The sequence below is a fragment of the Capra hircus genome, chromosome 10, assembly GCF_001704415.2.
Source record: "Capra hircus breed San Clemente chromosome 10, ASM170441v1, whole genome shotgun sequence".
Lineage (NCBI taxonomy): Eukaryota > Metazoa > Chordata > Mammalia > Artiodactyla > Bovidae > Capra > Capra hircus.
In genome coordinates, this window is record NC_030817.1 from 70,675,614 (window position 1) to 70,693,371 (window position 17,758).

Here is a 17,758-nt window from a genome sequence, read left to right on the forward strand (position 1 = left end):
AGTCAGAAGTCAGCACGGTAGAGTGAAAAAGAATTCAGGACAAATTGTTCGGGGCGGGGCGGGGGGGGCGGAGAGGTGAAGTAATAACTGTGATGCGAGGTCTGAGGCAAGTTTCCATTAAACAGTACAGGCAGACTGGATGGTCACAGAGTCCTTTGTAACTCCAAAATTCTGTGCAATGGATGAATGTCAGCCTTTGTCTGCCCCAGCTCTTTTAGCTGTTGTCACTGATGTGAGAACCTGTTGTGCCTGAACTAATCTCGGTGGAGGGAGGCGTATTAGTTTGGAGGCATACAAGAGATCTCTACACACTGATACACAAACACACAGGACCAGGGAACCCATCTAACAATAACAGTAACAGATGTGACCCTTCAGTACTTTTTGTTTATGGGGAATAAGGTTTCAACCTATAGCTAATTTTTTGTGGGGTGAGATATTTGATTTTTTGTCTTGTTTCCTGCCCTGCCTGGCATCACCAACCTACTCTCACAATTGATTTGGGTGGGTGGTGAAAGACATAACCCCCAACCACTGGCCCCAGGAGTGGACACGTGACCCAGACTAGCTGATCAGGGCCCATTTTTAAGATTGATTATGGGGCAAAATGAGAAGCACCTCTTTCCCCCTGGGATTATGAACTCTACAGAGTAAACAAATTAGCAATTGCCAGGGATCACACTTGTTTTCTGAGAATGAAGCCTACATTGGAAAAAAGAAATGCAAAATGGGAAAAAGAGGAGATACTGATGACATCGTTTTGTCTTCTAAATTCCAGACACATCAGAAGCAAACTTCTTTGGACGTCACAGGTGTTATCTCTGAACAATATTTCTCCCTTTTGTCTGTGCATATAATCTAGTTTGACTGGATCTCTGTCACTTACAACCAAGGTGGTTCTAACTTATCATCAGTGGCCAAGAAAGCAGATGTTGGCTTATGGGAGTTATCGAACTAGAGCAATGGTTAAGGGAAGAGCTGTGGGCTTCAAGCAGCAGGACTACCATCATAAGTGAACAGGCTAACCTGTCTTCAAAGTTCTAAAGAACCTTTCAGCAGCAAACATGTGTCTGTGGTTCTTTTCTCTTGGTCCCAGGGAGAAGCATGCATAAGCAAAGTAAATAAGATAAATAAGTAAAAGATGGTCCCTCACCTTGACAATTTCTTTAGGAAGGGGAGAACAGACCCCATATTCTCCACATTCTGCCCCTCAAAATAATGTTCCTGTTACCTGGAAAACTGCATCTTATTTTAACCTTTAGTTAGGAATTTAAATAGTTGATACTTTCGGAAATATCTAACCATCTTAGTTCCCTTTAGCCTACGTAACCCTATGTTTTATCTCTAGTCTCTTACCCTCAACGGCTAACATTTGCATGGATACACGGTCTCAGTATTCTGAACTTTGTCTGTTCCCACTGCCTATTCTTCACCTGAAGTCATAATTCCACATCACATCATAATCACTTCCCTGGAGCACTGCTGCTTTAGATAGGGAATAAAGCAGCAGGAGCAGACAAACTCTCAGAAACACAGATCCTAATTTCTTACAGCAACGGATATCCTTCAGGAAGCCTATTTGGCTTTATACAGACTGCACCCTCCTGGAGTCCCACAGAGTAGTACAGGAATGCTAGAAAAAGCACCTATGTAAAATACGCTGGTCTGTCACAAGGCAAGACCAAACACGGTAGGGTGCGGCAGGATGAAGCAAATGCCTCTCAGGTGTCACTCAAAGTAATTGTCAGCTGCTACTAATAGGGCAACATTCACTGGAAAGAATAAAATATCTCTGGAACCATCCTTATTAAGCCAAACTTAACAAGAATTTGCACCAGACAGTGGCTATGGAAGTCACTAATGAAAGTCCCTCCGACCTGGAGAAATGCCAACCCATGGAGGATGAATGGTTGTCTTCAGCCTTTGGTACACGCTCTTTCATATTTTCCCTCTCATTGCAAACATTCTTGTTGTCTTCCGGCTGTCACTATTTTTCTTTTCTCCCTTGCCTTGTGTCCAAATCTCACCTCTCACCCCACACTCCCAAAAGAAAGAGAGACAGAGGCTATAAAATAAAATATGCTATCATTAATTACTTGAGAGATACAAATTAAAACATCTCCATCAGGCAAGATACATTTTCTATTTCACTGATACTAGAAATGGAACAAACCCTTAGCAGAAGGGATAAGGATGGTCACAATGCCTAATTGGTCTATTTCCTTGTGTCTCCAAGCCTAAAAGTGGGCAGAGCAAGCTCTTTGCATCTTGTGAGACTTTAAATGCACATCAATAAATGTTCATTCTAAATTAACTATACTTGGAAAGAACTGATTTGTACTTATTTGAAAATTTCCTGGGAAGATCCATGTTTGACTTGTTTTATTTATTTATTTTTTATTCCCAATGGTACATGCCCATAGCAAGTACCCAAAAGGTAACAGTTTGCTGCACCAAAAGAAACAGTGATTAGCTTAGTGGTAATCCAGCCAGGCTAATGAGTTCAGCGAGCCACCTGAGAAGCACATGGAAGTAGGAAGAGGCTGCTAAGAGAGAGCAGATGAGTAAGATGAGTAAGTAAACTTCTATTGCTACTTCAGGAAAAGCTGCTTACAAGCCAGTAGCATTTTCTTCCTATGTTGAGGGTAACTATTGATTTTTAACATAATCTGTACCTTCTTTAAAAATATTCACAGGAGAAGCAGGACCACAGCCTTGAATGCATTTATTTTCACTACCAAGACAATCAAGTGAGATGCACTAGATGAAAGTGCATTTTTGCTGGGACGGACAAGGCAATAGTGTGTGTGAGCTGGAGGGAAGGCGTGCTTATCATCATCTTCAAACTATTTACGGTATTGTTCCTGGCACGCCTGGTGGTTCAGACAGTAAAGAATCTGCCTGCAATGCAGGAGACCTGAGTTCAATTCCTGGTTCAGGAAGATCCCCTGGAGAAGGGATAGGCTACCCACTCCAGTATTCTTGGGGTTCCCTCGTGGCTCATCTGGTAGAGAATCCACCTGCAATGCAGGAAGCCTGGGTCTAATCCCTGGGTTTGATCACTGGGTTGGGAAGATACCCTGGAGAAGGGAATGGTTACCCATTCCAGTATTCTTGCCTGGAGAATTCCGTGGACAGAGGAGCCTCGTGGGCTACAGTCCTTAGGGTTACAAAGAGTCAGACACGACTGAATGACTAACACTTTCACTGTTTTTCACTTCACTTTCCTGGCATGCACAGAACATACTTGGCAAAAGTTAACTGAAAAGAATGACTGAAGAATGAATAACAGAATTATGAGATCTCTGAGGAAACTGCTAGAAAACTACCTGTACTCATTTGCTTGTAATTTGTTTGTAACTTGACCATAGCTACAAAAGCAGGGCCTTCATTTGACTTACGTCTAGGGCTTAAAATAGTACTTGATTCAGTAACTGATTGTTGGAATAAATATATGAATAAAATATATTTTCTAGTTGGAGAACCTAAAGTCATTTATTCAGCATTGACTCTTCTTGAAACAGAAAGTGAAAGTGAAGTCGCTCAGTCATGTCCGACTCTTTGCGACCCTGTGGACTGTAGCCCACCAGGCTCCTCCGTCCATGAGATTCTCCAGGCAAGAATACTGGAGTGGGTTGCCATTTCCTTCTCCAGGGGATCTTCCCGACCCAGGGATCGAACCCAGGTCTCCTGCATTGCAGGCAGACACTTTAACCTCTGAGCCACCAGGGAAGCCCCACAATGTAATTTTGAGAAGTACGAAATGGATAAATGCACAACATAGGATAAATCCATAAGTACACCTAAACCTTCAACAAAAAGGAGACTTCATTTTTCCTTCCCAATTGTAGTGCCTGGTTAAATCCTGTGTACCTGATTATAAGAGCCGACTTATTGAAAAAGACCTTGATGCTGGGAAAGACTGAAGGCAAAAGGAGAAAGGGGCGGCAGAGGATAAGATGGTTGGATAGCATCACTGACTCAGTGGACATGAATTTAAGCAAGCTCCTGGAGATGGTGAAGGACACGGAAGCCTGGCGTGCTGCAGTCCTTGGGGTCACAAAGAGTCAGACACGACTTAGCAACTGAACAACAAATCCTGTGCCATGGCAACTGTTCAGTACGTGGTTATGAATCAAGAAAATTTAAGAAATTATTAGGGTTATGATAAAAGAATTTATTTTTATTTTTCTCTTCTACCTGACCTCTCGGTTTTAGGGATGTCAGATAAAATACGTATTTTATAAGATGACATATAGAGCACAATCAGTGGAAAATTTAAAATAAGATAAAAAATTTCAGGAAGTTATAATTCTTAAGAAGGGGTAATATATAAACAATAAGAATCCTTGTCTTTTGAAATAGTCCAGATTTGAGGGAAGGAGGGAAGGAAAAAGAAAGAGAGAAAGAAAGACACAGAGGGCACTGACTGATTTTACTTTCACTTATTAAAAAAAAAATCAAAGTAAAACAAACATGCCTGCGATGTCTCTGCAACAAAATTCAAGGCGTACACACAAAAAGACAAGAAAATATAAAATGAGATTAGTAGTCTATTTCTATACCTATGTTTTTGATGATTTATCTAAATTTACCTGGTACAGTACTCCAGATCTGATTATTCATCATGAAGGGAGTATTTACAAGGTAAAAGAACAAACCCATAATGATACTCCATAAGAGGATTTGGGTTTTCAGGTTTTAATCATAAATAAACATGTATTAATTCAGTACTACATTAAAATGCTTAAAATGCATAGAATAACAACTTTGAATACTAATGAGGAAATGCTTCAAAACAGGACTGAGGTTACATGAAGAGAGCTAAATACGAGTTAAGGATCATCTTTGGTATGCTTCAATAAAATAATTACTGTTAGACCCTAGAGTGCAGAGGAACAGATGAGCCCGTTCCATTTTAAATCCCCTTTCTGAGCGTGCTAGCAAAGCGCAGTGACTCCCTGCTATGCCTCTGCACTGCCTTTGTCAGCGGTGGCCAACGCGGTCTAGCGCCTTCAGTTCCTAGAATCAAGGGAGTCAAACACCTGGGACTAAGTGTCAGCCAAGAGTGAGCCCTTTGCTCTTCCTCCCTGTTTGGGTCTTCCAGTCTTTAGGAAGGAAGCAGAAAAACACTAGATTAAGCAAAGAAACGGTGCAAGGGCTTGACTACCCTTAAGCAGATGGTGCCAAGAGAGTTATACCAAGTGGTCTTGAAAATATGACTGCTCAGTTGCTGGCTTCAAACAACACATTTGGCCACATCTTACTGGCCACTGAGTGGTCAATATGATCAGATAGTTTATAATATTACTGGAACTCCATAGTCTACAAAGTACTCCATGGTGCAGCACAGGACATTCATTCCAATTGGTTCTGAAGGCATTATACACCATATTTTTCATTAGATTTTAAAAGGTAATTTCTATCTAATTCACCCTTTTCCATACACTGAATATTTCAGTTGTTCTTCTTATATTAAAAAAAAACTTATTGCTTTTACATATCAAAATTTAATTTAGTAATCTAAGGCCACTTTCCTAATTTATCAAGTGTCTTTAACTCTTACTGGAGAATATTTATGGTATACCCCCTCTTAAAATTATCAACCATTTACAACACATTCACTCAAATCTTCTGGTCATTAATAAAAATACTGAATACTAAGACTTAAAACAGATTTCCTACACGACTGTTTTCAACATCCTTTCCCAACTTGACATAAGATCATTTTACTTCCCTTGGCTAAGTCTTGTTCATTTTGGATGAAAAATTATGTAATCCAACATCACTTAATTTTTTTAACCTAAAAAAATACGCTATGCAAACTCTTAACATAAAATAGATGTATACAATAATACAATCTGTATAGAACCTTGAAAAATTACATTTAAAATGGAGAAGAGGATTTAATTCCTGGTTGAGTGCTTTATTGGAGAAGGCAATGGCAACCCACTCCAGTACTCTTGCCTGGAAAATCCCATGGACGGAGAAGCCCGGTGGGCTGCAGTCCATGGGGTCGATAAGAGTCGGACACAACTGAGCGACTTCACTTTCCCTTTTCACTTTCATGCTTTGGAGAAGGAAATGGCAACCCACTCCAGTGTTCTTGCCTGGAGAATCCCAGGGACAGGGGGGCCTGGTGGGTTGCCGTCTCTGGGGTCGCACAGAGTCAGACACGACTGAAGTGACTTAGCAGTAGCAGCAGCAGAGTGCTTTACGGTTGCTATGAGCAGTTATCACATGTATGCCTTTTGAGGCTTAATTTTTAATGCCTAAGAGATGTTGAAAGAAATAACAATCTGTAATAAGATTCCACGTTGGAAGACAAACACATATGTACCTGTGAGATTTTAAAAAATCATACTCATATGATGACAATTCACTTTTGGCATAAAAATAATAAAAGCTCAATATTTCATTTTCAAGTGAAAGTACTAGGCAATTCCATACATGAGACAAAAATACCTAACATGAATTTTTCTAACCATTCTTTTCAATATATAAAGCATTTTATGGACAATATTTCTTTTGTTTCCTTCTCTCATAAGGCCTAGATTATGGTTAATATCTCATGACACCAAAAGTAATACTGCAACAGATATTAAAGTATTTTTTCAGCCACTTATGCTATAAAATATTAATTGTAAGCCTGTGCATGTGCTGTGTATACAAGGGATTAGGTAACTGAGTTCCTGCTCAGTTCTAAATCAATAAAAGATAACATGCACAGCATCCGTCACCATTTGCTCTTCCTTTAGTACATAATAACTGCAAGTGGAAGATTTTTTAAAATATATATTTAAGCACTCACGGAGATATATGCTGGAGAAGACGTAAGCAATACTTACCTAGGAAGGATAGGTTTTTCTCCAGAAGCAAGTCCCTCAGCAGGACTTCATGCTCATGACCAATGGCACTGGGAAGTCTTAGTTAAGGAGCGTAACATTGGTAGAATTATACCACCAGAAAAAATTGCTAATACCAGGGCTATACTCTGAGATGAAATGGAAAGTAGAGGTAATTATAAACATCCTTTATGCTATGCTAAAAACCCCTCAATTCAATTTAGGACCATTTATTAAGCACTAAGTGCAGTTAAGAATACCAACCAGCTTTTGCCCTAAGAATTTCTAGTCTTACAGAGTTCCATAAATCTTCTGCGAGTTCATACTTGTCACAAAGCCAGCATTTAGCAGCTCTTATTTTCCCAGTCCTGATGCTGGGAAAGACTGAAGGCAGAAGGAGAAGAGGGTGTCAGCGGATGAGATGGCTGGATGGCATCACTGATGCCATCAACATGAACTTGGGCATACTCAGGGAGATGGTGAGGGACAGGGAGGCTTGGTGTGCTGCGCTCCACGGGGCTGCAGAGTCAGACACAACTGGGTGACTGAACAACAACAACCCTTCTAGTCTATGACTGGTGGTCTTCTGCGACTTGGGAAAGCAAACAACTGACTTGTTGAGAAGTATATGTACTCTGGAGGCAAGACATCCCAGTAAACGGCTGTGGAGTAGTACGTCAGTTCAGAGGCTGTTTCAAGTCTTTCTCTTGTGTGTGCAAGTTTTCACCATTATATGGTGTATATAAATACATACATATGCTCATATAAATTTTTTGAGTGCTATTATGAGGCAGGCAGTATATAAAGTATGTTATTTTCAGTGTATTTACATGTTTTTTCATCCTCACAGTTATCATTATCCTTATATTACAGATGAGGAAAACAAGGCTTAAAAAGGAATTTATATAAGATCATATGGTCAATGTGTGGCAGAGCAGAGAATCAGAACAAAATCTCTGCAAAGCCTATATCTATGACCTCTGTAGAGCTACTTAAAATATTAAAATTAATTACATAAAAATAATTGATATTAGCTAATGCTGCTGCTGCTGCTAAGTCGCTTCAGTCGTGTCTGACTCTGTGCAACCCCACAGACGGCAGCTCACCAGGCTCCTCTGGTGTGTACAAAGTGTGAAAAGGAGTGTTATCCTATTCTTATACTATACTTTTGTCAAAGGTGTTTGGTAATACAGGCAGACTTTGGAGATACCATGGGTTCAGTTCCAGAAAAAAACAAATATTGCAATAAGGCAAGTTACATGAGTTTTTTGGTTTCTCTGTACATATAACAGTTACTATTACACTATAGCCTATTAAGTGTTCAACAGCATTATATCTAAAAAATACATATACCCTAATTAAAAAATATTTTATTGCTAAAAAATTGCTACCATCACCTGAGCCTTCAGCAAGTCCTCATCTTTTTGTAATTATAATACCACAGATCATCACAGCAACTACTATAATAGTGAAAAACATTAAAATACTGTAAGAATTACCAAAAAGTGACATAGAGACATGAAGTGAGCAAATGCTATTGGGAAAATGGTGCCAACTCAAGGCAGGGTTGCCACCAACTTTCAATTTGTAAAAAACATATTATCTGCAAAGCACAATAAAGTGAAGCAGAATAAAATGAGGTGTGCCTATAATTCTTTAATTCTCCGTCTCACTAATGTCAATCTGGTCTTATTACTTCTTGGCTTAACAGGGATTCTTTGGTCCTGATCATGCACTACAAGAATCCAATTTAAATAAAATAAAGCTTAAAAATTACCTGTAAAATTCTTAGACAATCATCCTGTCATTTATCAACAATACAAGTGGATATTATTCAAACCTTAGAATTCAAGAGGTGGGACCACTCATACACATCATCAAAACAAGTCCCAAGTCATCATCACTGTCTTTTTCTTTCTGTTGTCCCTTCTCCCCCATGTACAGGACTATGCTTAGTTCTCACTGAAAACAAATTTTTAAATCATAAAATTTCACACATTCAGAGAGTCCACTGAAGACATCTGATGAATATCTCTCAATGGTCTCTCATTACTAGGGGCATTCCACGTTTCAGAACTAAATAATTTACTTCCAGTCCACATAAACGTGCTCTCACTTTTATTGCTGTGAATTATTTACATCTAAAATGTTGAATCATGATACTGATGGTACAGGAGTAAAAACCAGAGCACTTCAAGCTTCCTGTATCATTATCTTTCCTTGTTCCACAGTTCAGGTCTTTGTCTAATAGCTGGGTCCTGAAGTCACACTTTGGAAAGTGAAGGTGGCTGGTTTCTCACACTTTTTGTGTCTGTGAATATAACTTGTGGCAGGAAAATAACATGTGGGTGGACACAGTTATATTATAGGAAAAATTATAGTAGACACCAAAAGAAAAAGAAAGCAATGACAACTTATATACTCTTTGCAATCTAGGGTGCTATTTTGGTGTCATATTAATAAATCACCAATTTACTTTACTCTCCTTACACAAATGCCTACACGTAACATTTTCATAATGGAGTAAAAGGTTTTGCGCCTGTTCTATTTATTAAATGTGTGCTTTCTTTCTAACAAAATGATGTAATTTAACAAGAGTAAGCAATGTAAACATTACCAAATTATCAGAACAACATACAAACAGCATTTGCACTCATATGAAAATCCAATCATTTTTATTCAGTGTGAAATAAAACAATTCCTGTTGATCAGCCTTGAAAACAGCTAAGCAAGTGTATTTACGTTACATTAAACTGCCACTATCTCAATGCAAAGATAAAATCAATTCTCTATAAACTTCCCAGCCTGTTTTATTCTGCATGGTAAAAGCAATCACTAATTTGAAACTTTGCAAAGATATATACATCTTGATTATGTTTTGTTTGATATAAACATGTATAAAATATAAAATCTAGAATATAAACTTTATAAAAACAGTAATTTTACAAGCAATAGGCATAATGGAACTGTGAAATTATAATCTAGCCAGTGAATACAATTTATAGGCATACATCATTATCTTTATCAATTGAAATCATGCACTACATTAAATTCTACTGGCAGTAGCACAACCAAAAAAGGAAAGTGGAAAATACTCCAAACCAAATTTATAATGCTTCATAAGCAGAAACACTTAGACTTTCTCTATAATAATACCTATTATTGATGGATGGCAGTGACCATGGGGCAAAACTTGTAAATAAGCTCACAAGCCATTTTCTTCGCCAGCAATACAGCAGTCTAGTTTCCCGTAAGCATCTCAACTATTACTGAAAAACAGCCCCCTGGCATTTACAAAGCAGTTGACTTCATACTTTAGTCCATGCATACATAATTAGATAGTTATATTTAAAATCAATATGCAATCCTTCAAAAGACATTATGCTTTTAAAACCTTAACTTTAAATTGATTTTTAACTATTTTATGTGCTTTAAAATTAACATGTAATTCCACCCCAGATACTCTAAGATGGTGTTAGTTGTTTTGTGGACGTGCTAAGCTTTATCACTGTGGCAACGTGGGGGTTGGCATTCCGACAATTTCTAACACTATCATTAATTTTGCACGGAAAATGGAAGCATAGTTTCACTATGGTCTAATGAAAGGTTGAACTCACAACAAAGCTGTGATTTTGTTAAGTTACACTGAGAGGAACAGATTAGGAGAATAAATATGCAAAGGGCTATAATATAGATACTGAATATTCTTAAAAGTGGGCTCTGTTGAAAGATTTATTTTTCAAAGGTTAATTTCATGAAAAAAAGAAAGTGAATCAATTTTTTTTCTTTTACAAAAATTTCACTAACTCTAAGCCTTCATGAAACAAGGTGGAATACAAACACACACACACACACACACACACACACACACACACACACACTTGACTAGCAAAGCTTCTAACAAAAAGCCTCGTGATTGGTAATCACTGAGTCTTAACTGGTCACAATGCCGTCTGTGCTAACAAAACCCAGGAAGGGCATGTTGTATTCTTAAAAAATATAAGACTCATGGACTTAGGTAGGTATCATTTCCATTAAAAATGACTAATTATTTACTCTTTCCATAGAATTGTTTAGCCAAAGATTATAAAAATTCTTAGTGTTGCCACAATACTACTAAATGTATTGATCAACAATGTCCTACTTCACAAAGCAGTTACTGTCCACTCAACTCCTGTTTGGGATTCCCAGGTGGTGCCAGTGGTAAAGAATCCACCTGCCAATGCAGGAGACACAAGTGATGCAGGTTCAATCCCTGGGTTGGGAAGATTCCCCTAGAGTAGGAAATGGCAATCCACTTCAGTATTCTTGCCTAGAAAATCCTATGGACAGAGGAGCCTGGCGGACTGCAGTTCACGGGGCCACAAAGAGTCAGAAACAACTGAAACACGTGTGCATGTACACACACACACACACACACACACACACACAAATCCTGTTTGATGAAGCAAGCATTAACTCTTTAGTAATTTCAATGTCTTTAATGAAAAATGACTGGACATCTGTTCTCCTAGCCTTAAACTCAGTCCAGAGGGAAAAATTAGCTTGGTTTTCTCAAAAAATATTTATTAGGGACTCAAGTGACAGCTCAGAATATAATCAACATCTAAGCAGTAAGAATCTACTGCCCTTTAAAACGTGATGGTCTCCCATGGCAGTTTAATCACATCATCTCTTAACTACAGGCTCAAAATTTTTTCTCAACTAAATTTGGTTCATTTAAAATAGAAATTTATTCATATTTGAAAAAATGTTCACTGAAATGCTTAGATACATTCCAAGACAGTGTGCTACCTGCCTCGTGACTCTATCTTTAAACTCATTGAAAACCAAGCAGGTTGATATAAGCATGTGAACACGCAACTGCTGAACTGACATCTTCCCAATGCCTATCTGATTTTTTTTTTAAGCTGTAGAAAAGAATGGTCTGCAGTGACCCTCCAGTTGATTGAATATAAAATAGAAGAGTATGAAATGTGTTTTGTGAAGCAGAACTTTATGTCAGGTTAAAGCTAGACACATCTCCACTGAGTCTAAGCTCGTCAATTGTGCACCTAAAATTTTATGGGAAAGGATACTGTTTGATGCAGTCCACCAGTGGTCCATAACAGCAGTCATTCACGATGCACTGCAGACAAATAAGAGAAAGGGTCTGGGATGGAGCGACTACAAAAACTGTCAGACAATATCCTAAAAGCAGTAATTACTTTTCTTAAAAAATTTTTTTTAAAAAAGCTATCAAAAGACTGTTCAGATTTAATCACAGAAAACAAAAATTGCATGCTTTTTATTCACTATAAAAGCAAGCTATTAAAAAGTGAAATGCTCTTCTCACAAATATTGCATTGCCATTTATGGTGTACCCTGACCTCAGTGATAGTTTATGATGACAGTAATTAAATGAGGTTTAAAATCCTTTACTCTGCTAGGCAGATAACAGCATTGCCACTGAAAATAGACAGCTGTGATTAATACCTGATAGACCTGATTTGCTAGAACTCCATCTGGAATCTGAGAAGGGTCCCGTAGCATACTATTTATAACAGACTTGGAGGCTGCAGAAGAAAAGAGATGAACTGTTAGCAGACAGTCAACATACTTTTAATACAACATGAAAAGTGGCATATACCTATAAATACACCAACCATGAAAATGAAAACATTACTGATACTAATCATTTTTTTCCTTTTTTTTCAAATCTCAGAGAAGCTTTTAATTAAAACACTTTGCCAAGTTTATAAGCCACATTGACAGATTTGAAGATGACCTAATTTTTCCAAGGTAAATTCACAAGTACAGACCTAAAGCATATGTCTCTTTGCAGATAAATTAGCTTTGGAAAAGCCTACTTGGGGGGGAAAAAACAATCAGAAAAGAAAATATTTTCCTTCTGCAGGTAAGTATGTTATAACCAAGCATATGTAGCTGGAGAGTTTAGTGAAGGCAGGTCAGATTCAAAGACTTCAGTGACGTCAATAAAAGTTACCCTCAGCCAAGAAAGCATCTCTGAATCTAAACCTTTCTGAAACAATTCTCAACTGCCATGAAATGTTATGTCCATTTCACAGGTAAGGAAAGTACGTAAAACTGACACAATTGAGCAAATCTTAAATAAGAGAAAAAAAAATATATATATATATATACACACACACAATTGTATATTTACATACAAATTTTTGTCCCAAAGTATGTCTCATCATACCCAATTGCAAATTAAACTGACCTTATCACGGGGGACTGCAATGGAAGGGGCTATAGGAAGCATCTTACGAAGTGTGGTATATCAGATCACACCTTTCGAAAAGCGAGGCAGGAGATCCTGACTTCATTGCTTACTGGAGGCATGCAGAAGGCAGAGTGGCCAGAACTCCTCTTCCTCAGCATGGGGGGAAGGCAAGTCTCTAGACTGAAGCTAAGTCAGATATTGCCTAAGAATCAATTCTTTCAAGTCCTCCAGTGGAATCATTCCCACACATTTAGCAAAATAGCTTATAGGGTCTGATCCATACAAGCACAAACTAAAAAACATACTGGATAATTATCTAGTTAAGAGAAGAAAAACATGCCACAGAGCTACATCATCATTCAGGTTCTGAGATGGTTTTTTCTCCTTTTTTTTTTTTTTTTTTTTGAATGATTATGTTCCTTATCAAGTTCAGTACCATAAGAACACTGACAGACATGATAAATGTTAGGAAATTCTGTGGAAAGAAACAGGGAAATTACATCTTTCTCACTTAAGCATGGTGCACAAGGAAAAAATAAAGCACAATTATTTTAATTATTTCCTATTCTTGGTTACCTAACTGCATGTGTATAACAATGCTTTGTAGTTAGTTGCTATTTGTAAATATGTTTGCACAGCAAGCGGGGAGGCATGTATGGAGTCTCACAAAGATCGTCATCACTGGAGGAATACTATCCAGCTCTGCAACCTGGCAAGTTATTGAGCCTCTCAAATTCAGGGTCTCATCTGTAGAATGTGATAATGCTATCTGACCTGATTACCCTTAACGGTTCTTACATGAGTCCCTAGAGAAAACAGTGACAACACTATGATTTTAGTTATTTTGTTAAAGCAATAATAAGTAATATCAAGAAAAAAATCAGCCTTATGCATCGACTTTGAGTAAGCTCAAGTTCAGTTCAGTCACTCACTTGTGTCCGACTCTGTGACCTCATGGACTGCAGCATGCCAGGCTTGCCTGTCCATCACCAACTCCTGGAACTTACCCAGACTCCTGTCCAACGAGTCAGTGATGCCATCCAACCATCTCATCATCTGTCATCCCCTTCTCATCCTGCCTTCACTCTTTCCCAGCATCAGGTTCTTTTCTACCGAGTCAGTTCTTCACATCAGGTGGCCAAAATATTGGAGTTTCAGCTTCAGCGTCAGTCCTTCCAATGAATATTCAGGACTGATCTCCTTTAGAATGGACTGGTTGGATCTGCTTGCTGTCCAAGGGACTCTCAAGAGTCTTCTCCAACACCACAGTTTAAAAGCATCAATCCTTCAGAACTCAGCTTTCTTTATAGTCCAACTCTTTATAGTCCATACATGACTACTGGAAAAACCATAGCTTTGACTAGACGGACCTTTGTTGGCAAAGTAATGTCTGCTTTTTAATAAGCTGTCTAGGTTGATCATAACTTCCCTTCCAAGGAGTAAGTGCCTTTTAATTTCATGGCTGCAGTCACCATCTGCAGTGATTTTGGAATCCAAAAAAATAAAGTCTGTCACTATATCCACTGTTTCCCCATCTATTTTCCATGAAGTGATGGAACCAGATGCCATGATCTTAGTTTTCTGAATGTTAAGTTTTAAGCCAACTTTTTCACTCTCCTCTTTCACTTTCATCAAGAGGCTCTTTAGTTCCTCTTCACTTTCTGCCATAAGGGTGGTGTCATCTGCATACCTGAGGTTGTTGATATTTCTCCCAGCAATCTTGATCCAGCTCGTGCTTCATCCAGCCTGCATTTTGCCTGATGTACTCCGCCTGTAAGTTAAATAAGCAGGGTGACGATATGCAGCCTTGACATACTCTTTTCCCAATTTGGAACCAGTCTGTTGTTCTATGTCCATTTCTAACTGTTGCTTCTTGACCTGCATATGGCTTTCTCAGGAGGCAGGTCAGGTGGTCTGGTATTCCCACCTCTTTCAGAATCTTCCACAGTTTGTTGTGATCCACACAGTCAGCAGAAGTAGATGTTTTTCTGGAACTCTCTTGCTTTTTCAATGATCCAATGGATATTGGCAATTTGATCTCTGGTTCCTCTGCCTTTTCTAAATCCAGCATGAACATCTGGAAGTTCATAGTTTACATACTGTTGAAGCCTGGATTGGAGAATTTTGAGCATTACTTTGCTAGTGTATGAGATGAGTGCAATTGTGCACTAGTTTGAACATTCTTTGGCATTGCCTTTCTTAAGTTAGACTTAATTATTTCAGAAAGAAATGACCGTGATTTAGTGGAACAAAAACTGGGAATACAAAGCAGTGAACTGTCCTACACTGCTCTCACATGCTCAGTCCGGTCTGACTCTCTGTGACCCACCAGCTCTTTTGTCCATAGGATTCTACAGGAACGAACACTGGAGTGTGTTGCCATTTCCTTCTCTAGGGGATATCCCCGACCCAGGACCAAACCTATGTCTCCCAAACTGGCAGGCAGATTCTTTACTCACTGAGCCATTGTAAATTCACTCTGTTTCCCCAATTTAATTCTAAGGCCAGGCCAGTAGGACGGGACCAAAGTCACTCACATACTGGTCACCTTCCCTGAGGGACTGCACTCACTCTGATCTGCTACTCAATCACACATGGATAGTAATGGCAGACACTCCTCTGCAGTACCCGTGATGCTATCAGTATCTCATGGAAACAAAAGCACCTTCTCCACACGTTCCTGGTCATTGGTAGGTTGTTACACTGCTAACCCTCATGCCCATGTGAGAAGAAGATTACTAAATGACCAGAAAGCATACCTAAAAATATGCTATTTCCCTATCCTAGGGAAAATTACTGACCTCATATCAAACTATATGCAAACTCATTGCTAAAATCATAATGGTCCTTTAAAAAAAAAAGAGGGACAATACACTAGGACAGAAAAAAAAATTAGGTCATTTGTTTTACGAGGGAAGAAAGGGAAATCTTACAGGAAAAAGAAACTGATGACATCATAGTTCTCCTGACAATATACATTATAGAACTGTGTGCTTATCAGAAGCAAGAATCATAGCCAATAAACTTAAAAAAATAGTTTGAATATATTGAATAGAACACTATTCAAATCGAAGGAAGCTTGCAAGGGGAAGTCAGTGATTTTAAGTTGAATAGTAAAAGCTATATATTGAGTGCACGTTCATTTAAAACTCAAGAAAATCTCTTTTCTCGTCTTGCAACTGGCCGTTTCTCAGAGCAGGAGAAAAAGTGCTAACACACAGGACCTCCAGGCCAAGGCTCCAGATGCAGGACATGTCTGCACTCCATGTCTGGGTATTTGCACTCAGACATGAGTAGATCTACCTCCCAGATCAAGCCAGAGTGCAGGCATACATTTACACACAAACTCTGAAGCTTAGGAAATGCCCAGTGAGTGAAGTGAGAGTCGCTCAGTTGTGTCCGACTCTTTGCAACCCCATGGACTACACAGTCCATGGAATTCTCCAGGCCAGAACACTGGAGTGGGTACCCTTTCCTTCTCCAGGAGATCTTCCCAACCCAGGATTGAACCCAGGTCTCCCGCATTGCAGGCAGATTCCTTACCAGCTGAGCCACTAGGGAAGCCCAGCAAATGCCAAAGGGAGGAATAACAACATCAACCAGATAAGGAAAAGCAACTGGACAATCCTGGGGTGGCTAGGGATATGAGGCCTCAAGGAAGCTCATGCCTTTCATAGAAACTGTCCCTAGGCCAGCCATGACTTTCATCCACTGTGCATCCATCTATTGTGACCACATGTGGATAGGTGTCTTGCTCTCTCCAACCACTGCTAAAGACATTCATTCTGTTGATTTCACAGTTTAACCCAGCCACTGCTTCAGCTGCTGGGATTTCAAGTATCAAGCCTGTTCAAAGCAAGAATGCATGAATCACTTGGAGCAAGATGCACTACGAGAGGAGAGGACTGGTACCTGTTCAAGCACACTGCACAGAGTACAGGGGCGATAGGCAACGCCTGGACTATGACACGCATGCGTGTATAATGTGCTAAGTCACTTCCGTTGTGTCTGGCTCTTTGTGACCCCATGGACTGTAGCCCATCAGGCTCTCCTGTTCACGGGATTTCCCAGGCAAGAATACTGGAGTGAGTTGTCATTTCCTTCTCCATATTGTGGAATATTTTGAACACAAAGAGGGCAGGATCCTAATATAATAAACATCCATGTCCTGCCTTTCTGGGCTTCCCAGGTGGTGCTAATGGTAAAAGAGACCACCTGAGCATGAGGGAGGCATTAGAAGACCTGGGTTTGACCCTTGGGTTGGAAAGATCCCCTGGAGTGGGCATAGCAACCCACTCCAATATTCTGGCCTGGAGAATCCATCTTTCTAAATTAACTTCTGGACTGGCAATTAATACTAAGATAGTCCAATACTAATTTGTGTAAACTTTTAAGTTGATCAATTTGCTAGAGATTGCTTTGTTTTATTAGTATTTTCAAGAAAACAAATTTCAGTTTTTTTCTCTCTACTACTCCACTTCTTCAAAATTCATTTATTCTTTTGTGATCATTATTTCCTGCTTTCTTCTTTGAGTCTGCTATATTTATTAATACTTTACTATGTTTATTAAATAAAATTTTAAGCTTTAACATATTTTTTTGCATTGTTGCTTTCTTTTTTAAATTTGTTTAAAATATAAATTTATTTAATTGGAGGTTAATTACTTTACAAAATTGTATTTGTTTT

The 17,758-nt window shown here is 38.8% G+C and overlaps 1 protein-coding gene across 4 annotated transcripts in view; it reads right to left on the reverse strand.

The window, feature by feature from the left end:
• C10H15orf41 (chromosome 10 C15orf41 homolog) overlaps positions 1–17,758 on the reverse strand; it is a 232,961-nt gene that overhangs the window by 114,743 nt on the left and 100,460 nt on the right. For all 4 annotated transcript variants that reach the window (XM_005685467.3, XM_013966954.2, XM_013966957.2 and 1 more), the window contains 3 exons: positions 12,321–12,400; positions 11,924–11,973; positions 6,849–6,916 (listed from right to left, as the gene is read on the reverse strand). In XM_005685467.3, coding sequence (XP_005685524.1) covers positions 6,849–6,916; positions 11,924–11,973; positions 12,321–12,400 — 198 coding nt within the window. The remainder of the gene's footprint in view (positions 1–6,848; positions 6,917–11,923; positions 11,974–12,320; positions 12,401–17,758) is intronic.